At 33.2% G+C, this 6,947-nt stretch overlaps 1 protein-coding gene across 1 annotated transcript in view; it reads left to right on the top strand.

The window, feature by feature from the left end:
• LOC119634980 (sodium-coupled monocarboxylate transporter 1) overlaps positions 1–6,947 on the top strand; it is a 75,205-nt gene that overhangs the window by 65,220 nt on the left and 3,038 nt on the right. The window contains exons 4-7 of the mRNA XM_038029460.1: positions 1,615–1,789; positions 1,851–1,986; positions 6,411–6,570; positions 6,663–6,881. Coding sequence (XP_037885388.1) covers positions 1,615–1,789; positions 1,851–1,986; positions 6,411–6,570; positions 6,663–6,881 — 690 coding nt within the window. The remainder of the gene's footprint in view (positions 1–1,614; positions 1,790–1,850; positions 1,987–6,410; positions 6,571–6,662; positions 6,882–6,947) is intronic.

Raw genomic sequence — 6,947 nt, 5'->3', positions numbered from 1 at the left:
ACTATCAAAGTCTAAATCGATTTAACCATGTCCGTGTGTCTGTCTGTCCATGTGTCCGTCTGTGTGGCGGTATATTATAAACATTCTCCTAGTTGCAGATATGAAACGATTGACTTCAAATTTGGCAGAAACATTGAAAGCTCTTGCGCGCAGGGCACGCCTACAATAGTACGTAAGTGGAAAAACCTTTGCTTTCCAAAGTTAAAAAACTGGTTTATTGCTCATTATTCATAAACTAAATCTACAAAAATTTGAACGCACATGCCTCTTCAAAAATGCGAAAAATTGTCACGCCCACTCGATTTTATAGTGCAATTTAATTTATTTTTTCAAACCCTTTATAGCGCACAGAAACAGGCTTCCAAAAATCCCCGGAAGTATACACATTCTTGGCCAGTGTCAAATTTGAAACACATCTAACCATTTCCGTCCATTCATCCATCCATCCGTCTCTGTAGTATTTCTGATAAATATTCTCCCGTTAGCGAAAATAAATATATATCGCCATCAAATCTGCAAAAGAATTTGGAAGTGACCTAAACTTTTCCAAGGACTCGCTGACAACGCCCACACGTCTATGCCATAAACTTTTAATTTGAAAATAGAAAAAATCAGCCGCGTCACAACGACATTTGACATTGTTTCTAGCACCTTCTTCTTGTTCTTGTGAGGGAGGATTAAACAGAACTCTTTTTCAGTGCCCATAAAATTAGGCTCCTCAAAGAGAAGAATTGAACAAGAAAGTAAAGGTTACTTGTAAAATACTAGCATAATCCCTCAATATACAAGATGGCAACCAACTGGAGCAAGACTATACGATAATTTCATTAAGGGAGCCATAGGATTAAAAACTTCATGATTAGTAAACAATAAGGCGCAATTCCGCAGAAGAACGCTCACCTCAAACGTTCGCTTTAACACAGACGCATTCAGATATCAAAGCATAAAGATTGGAATAAACAGCAGACAGAGATCCCTCAACATCATCATAGATAGGTTAAATGTTTTTCATAATCGGTTTTCCGAAAGAAAAATCGCCAATTGTCGTTTGTGGTGGACGCAGAAGTTGGCCTACTTGAACAGCTTGATGAGATCAGGATAGTTGGATGATATACATTCTTCCGGAAATATGCCGAAGTTGGTTATATTAGAGAAGACCAAATTTAATGAATGCAATCAAAGCTCAACTACTTTGTCATAATAAGTAAAATAGAAAATAGGATCTAAACGCCCCCTACGTTATTGCTATCATCACCAATTAAAGCAACGCTTTAATCAAGGTTTCAAAGATTAAGGCATGTCTTAAAGACACATTTAACACAATATTAAAAACAAACCTATCCCCGAGTGCTTTCAACTATCAATTATGTCTTCATGACTTCAATCTTTCAATCACTTAAACTTCTACGGCTCTACGATGTAATCGCTAATCACCAAACACGGGTGAAAACACGAATGTTCATCTATTGCAAAATGAATAAATAAAAAGTTTTTTATATATTAAAAGGACTGAACATAGTATGACATACACACATAGATTTAATTAGCTGATGTTGTAAACTAATTTTAAATGAGTTTTTTTTTTTTTTCTTTCTTTTTTGTATTTCCTTTCAGATTTAAAAGTCTAGTAGTACGACGTTTGGCTTCGGCCAACTATATAGTCAGGCAAATTTGTACATTGGGCATTACAGTCTATACGCCAAGTGTTGCCCTATCAACAGTTATTGGTATACCGTATTGGGCTTCCATAACTGGCATGTCAATCATATGTATATTCTTTTCGATAAAAGTAAGTATGAACTAACTAATTAATTTTGAACTAATGTAATTAATTTTATATTTAATATTAGGGTGGCCTTAAAGCAGCTATTAACGCTGATGTTATACAAACAGTAACTGTGATTTTGGTATCTTTAGCTGTTATAATAAAAGGAACTATTTTTAGTGGAGGCGTTAAACAAGTATACGAAATCAATCGCAATGACGGTAAGTAAGTTTACAGGAGAAAGAAAAAAACAAAAAAAAAAAACAAAGCACGGAAATACGCATAAACAATATGAAGGATTTTGCAAATGAGCACAAAATTCATAGCAAATAAATGATAGGAAAAGATTTCCTAATGATTATAAGTTATGTGCATGTGTTCTTTTTGTAATTATTGTCGCATGTGAATATTGAAATTTTCTCTTTGTTTTCTATTCAGCAACTAGTCATTCATTCATTCATTCATTCAACCACTTATTCAAATTGTCAACCATATATAGAAGCGCATCTATAGCGATTGTCGACCTTTCTCAACAAAATCCATTGTTCATACAATGTCACATACATAGAGCTTTCGAAAGATTAGTGAATGACAACAATTAATTTCAGTTTTATTCATGCGTTCGTATGGGGCAAGGCGGTGCTAGGGATAAAAAAACAAAAAACAAGTAAACGCATTATAGTCGGGCAAGGTCAACCATTAAATACCCTACACCATTTTGCTTTACTTATGTTTTTTTTCTTCTCAACAAAATACAGCAATCTTTAGAAGAAAGGCGACTCAACTGCACATAGTCCAAATTTAGCGAAATTGCTTTTCACTTCAAAAATCGTATTATTCTCAACCTGGTATTATATTGGAAGTGACTGTAAAATGGTTCGTCCCAATTCACTTTCAATAATGCTCGTCCATAAATCAAAAGATATCCGGGCCAACATCAACAAATGGACCGACGGACAGAAAATATTGATTGGTATAATGATAGTGGACATATATACATACACTTAGATAAAGTGCATAATTACCGAAATACATATTTAGTGGTTTCATGTTGTTGTATAATTCCATAATGACCCTACTGATTATGCTCATTAATCCATTTCTGATTTCCTTTCATGCTTTTTTTTTTTTGCATGATATTTCAATGCTACTATGGTTTTCCCGTTTTACTTTTAAATGCATATAAAAGTTTTAGTGCGGTTACATGTACACACAAATGTCAGAGTGTTGTGGATTTGAAAAAAAAAAAAAAAAAAAAAAAAAACCAAATATTTGGTTTGTTTGAGTTAATTTTCTATAACCACTATATAGAATAACGCAATAAAGTTTTCACTTCATCATATCACATATATATATGAAATGAGTATGTTATAGTAATAGTAAGTTGTTATGTGAAGTAGTGATGATCGTTTTACGCTGAGTCCATGTACATTTCCCCCAGACGGTTTTAAAAAGACACTGTCGAATAATCCCAAGCAGCGCGATCGCGGTGTTTAGAGTTTATGTCGAGAAAATCCAGACGGTATTAAGCAGTGTTTTCTCAACGGTATTGAACGGTGTTGAACTGGGACTCAAACGGTTAAATGTCTGATATCATACCTTATTTCTACCACATCTTCAAATAAAATATTTTTTAAAATTTTTTTCCATTGTTGTGGATTACTCTGCAGTGCTTGGGTGTGTAGTTGCAATTGGCTTGAACAACGAACAACATCGAACAACGTAAAAAGTGTATATATTTTTAAACTACTTGAACAGCTATCTGAGTCAATGTAGTTTGTGTATATTCGTCAATCTAATCTGTTCGAGGCTTGACCTTTGAAAGTCGAAAATGTTGAAGAAAAATATGAAACTTTGTGTACACCGGAGCAGGAAAATGTAGTGGAACCATGAAAAACTCATTGATAAGTTCGTAATAGCTGAAGTGTAAACAATCCAAACTTTCCTTTTGGGAATTTGTTTCGCGAATTTGTTAAGAAACTTATGATAATCGACAAATTTTTTTTTTTTTAAATTATTCACGGATGTGACGAACACACTAGCACATCAAGCAGAAAATTATGAAACATTGAACAACTTTCGGTACAATTCCCAATAATAAATAATAAATGGATACGAAAACTTGACAAAAAAAAAAGATCGTGAAAAATCTTCTTTCTTTCCTTCACTTCAACAAAATGATCTCATGAATTTAATCAACTTTAGTTTTGGATATATATTTCCATATGTACATGTATTTATTCGTACTTGTGTAGTGAAAAGAGCATTTAAATATTGTATATGCATTTCGGGACCACAAGTTCTATGGCAAATATTTGTTTATATATATCGTGCATCTATATACAAAGGCAACTAAATAAAAATTTTATTAATTGAATTACCCCAAGCCACAAAAAATTATTCATGCAATAAGTCATAAAATGCATACTTACACGCATTCAATGTGGGATACATTTCTAAAATCACAAAATTTTAAAAAACATCATGTGGCATAATGGTTAGTAAATATCGAAATTTCCATTAAAGAGAGAAAAAGTATTTTGTAAATTTTCATCAACATCAATGGGCTAAACAAAAGCTCATACGCACTTTTCAAAATCCTCTTACGAACTGAGGGAACAAATAATGATTAAGCTCTCTATTCATAATGATCGGCATTTGTTTTAAAATAAATCAACTAATCTTAAAAAAAAAAAAAGAAAAAAAAAACAAGTCTTCCTACCTTAACTTATAGTAAGCATCAGAGGATTTCCTATATTTTCATTTAAAAGTTCGGGAATTGCTTTGAAAATCTTGAAACTAAAACTGCCATCAGTAGCAGGCACCTAAGCAAGCATCGGGAATCTCATAGCCTTTCTATATACATTGGAGAAGAGATATCAAGATAAAAATGACGAATGGACTCACAATTAGAAATATTCATACGTGCGGTCTTATATAACACGAGATGAAAAGAAAGTATGGATCATATATTGTCAACATTCGTTACCTACGACGGCTAACAAAAATAAATTCGTATTTCTATCATTGGTTGAAAACTATGACTGTTCGTTCATTAAATTTGAAACCTTTCAAACAAATTTTCCTTAAATACAATTTTTTAAATTGATTTTGACAGTGCCGCAGCTTACGTTCACCTTTTTTTCATTCTTCCGTGTTTACTCTTTTTTCACCCAACACTACTACTTGCGGTAGAGGGTATAGTAAGTTAGTAGGGACGTATGTAACACGGAAAGGATGTAAAATGTACCCGATCGATTCAGGATCGTCATCTGAATTGATTTAAGGTTATCTGTCTCCGTCTGATGTCTGTCCATGTAAATTTGTGTTCAAATTACAGGTTCTTGAGATATTTCTTGAGATTATACAATTTGGTGCAGAGACGTGTTTTGCCGCAAGGACGAACGCTGTTGAAAATGGTTCAGATCGGTTCACAGTTTCGATCACTCCTCCTATTCTGAAAAGTGAACAGGATAAAATATTTACGTTTCATCTTTTACTTCGCTAAAAGGTATATAGCTAAGAAAAATTAATCTATCATGATCAGAACGTCCACTACAATTAATAAAGAATTAACACACTTAACCTTCGCGCTTTCCAGTCTCCAAGCCCTTTTATATAATAGCCATCTTATCGGTATTGTAACGATAGGCTAAATATACTACGTCGGGACGTCGGAGACATTTAATTTGGAACTAATATACTTAGCTTTTCGCCCTCTACTCTCCAGGCCTTTCTATATGATGCGATGATATGAAATAAAGATCAGGTCGCGGTGTTTTTTTTTATTTACAATTTTAGAATTAAACCATTTTTAGGCAGATAATTTATCGTCATTTGAGAAATGCACAAAATACTTTAAACATTCTGTCATGTTTGCCTTATGATAAATAAGCATAAAACCTCAAGAAAGTAGGAAAAAATCATCTTTAATCACTTGTAACTTTGTATGGGCATGGCTGATTTTTTCCATCTTTCCAAATAAATGTTACAATGCATCTTAAAGTAAATTTCATCCTTCAAACTTTTCCAAAAACCCATATATTTTTCGTTAAGGAGAACAGAGTTGCGTTTAGTTCAGGCGGCACTGCGCACTTCTGCTCTGATCTCATTTCCAATACCAATCTGCGTGCAAAAACTGCCCATCTCTCTACTAAATTTGAAGTCGACATCTTAATTTTTTGCGACCAGGCGAGTACGAACAACAAACACCTTACACAAGGACAGACATGATTTAATATAGAATTTTGCGCTTATAGGGTCACTGAATGACTATACCAACATCTTTCAATGGTGGATTTAAAAATAAATAATAATTATTTTTTCTTGAATTGAAATAAATTTTCTTATTCGAAAAATAGTTTTAGATCAATTTACAAAAGATTTGTGGTTTTTATACAAACACAAGCAGCTGTGTTAATCTATACACAAATTTACAGAGAAGTAAATTTTGAGAAATTCTATACCCAGCCATTTTAGCTGTATGTGTGTATGTGTGTGTATGTATATATATATGTGTGTGTGTGTGTGTATGATGGTAATGGGGGTTTCCTTCCGTCTTGGCAAAATGATTTCTCCTCCTTTCTTTTTTGCTTAATAAATACTTTTTATTCTTCTTCTTTCTTTTCATTTCATTGCTTAAAAGGACGTTTTAGTTTCTTTACATTTACCGGTGATTTAACAGTAAGAGTGGATACAACATCCGCTTGGTTGGGCCAGTTATTTATGTCTTTATCTCAATTTGGTTGCCAGCAAAATTTCATGCAACGCTATGTCAGTTTAAAGTCAACGACAGAAGTTAAACGGTAGGTGAATTGGTGTTGAGGTAACTTAAAAATTTGCAATGCATTTGTGCTTTTTTTTTTTTTTCTTCTTTTGAAATTTTATATTACAACAGTGCTATGCTATCAAATATTCCGGTCATATTTGTATTCTTCTCATTATCTTGGCTATGCGGTTTGGTCATTTATGCATCCTATGCGAAATGTGATCCCTTAGCCGAGGGCTATATACAGAAACCTGATGAAATTTTACCATTTTATGTTGAAGATCAATTGGCTTTTATACCAGGATTTTTAGGCATTTTTATGGCGACTTTATTCAATGGTGCTTTGTGGTAAGCTTCAGAGTATTTGCAATCCAATGTTTCTTATTGGAGTTTTTCTCATTAAAGTCCTTTGAT

Source organism: Glossina fuscipes, unplaced genomic scaffold (genome assembly GCF_014805625.2).
Source record: "Glossina fuscipes isolate IAEA_lab_2018 unplaced genomic scaffold, Yale_Gfus_2 3, whole genome shotgun sequence".
In the NCBI taxonomy this organism is placed as follows: Eukaryota; Metazoa; Arthropoda; class Insecta; order Diptera; family Glossinidae; genus Glossina; species Glossina fuscipes.
Note: the sequence above shows the minus strand (reverse complement) of the source record. Positions and strands in the feature narration are given on the sequence as shown.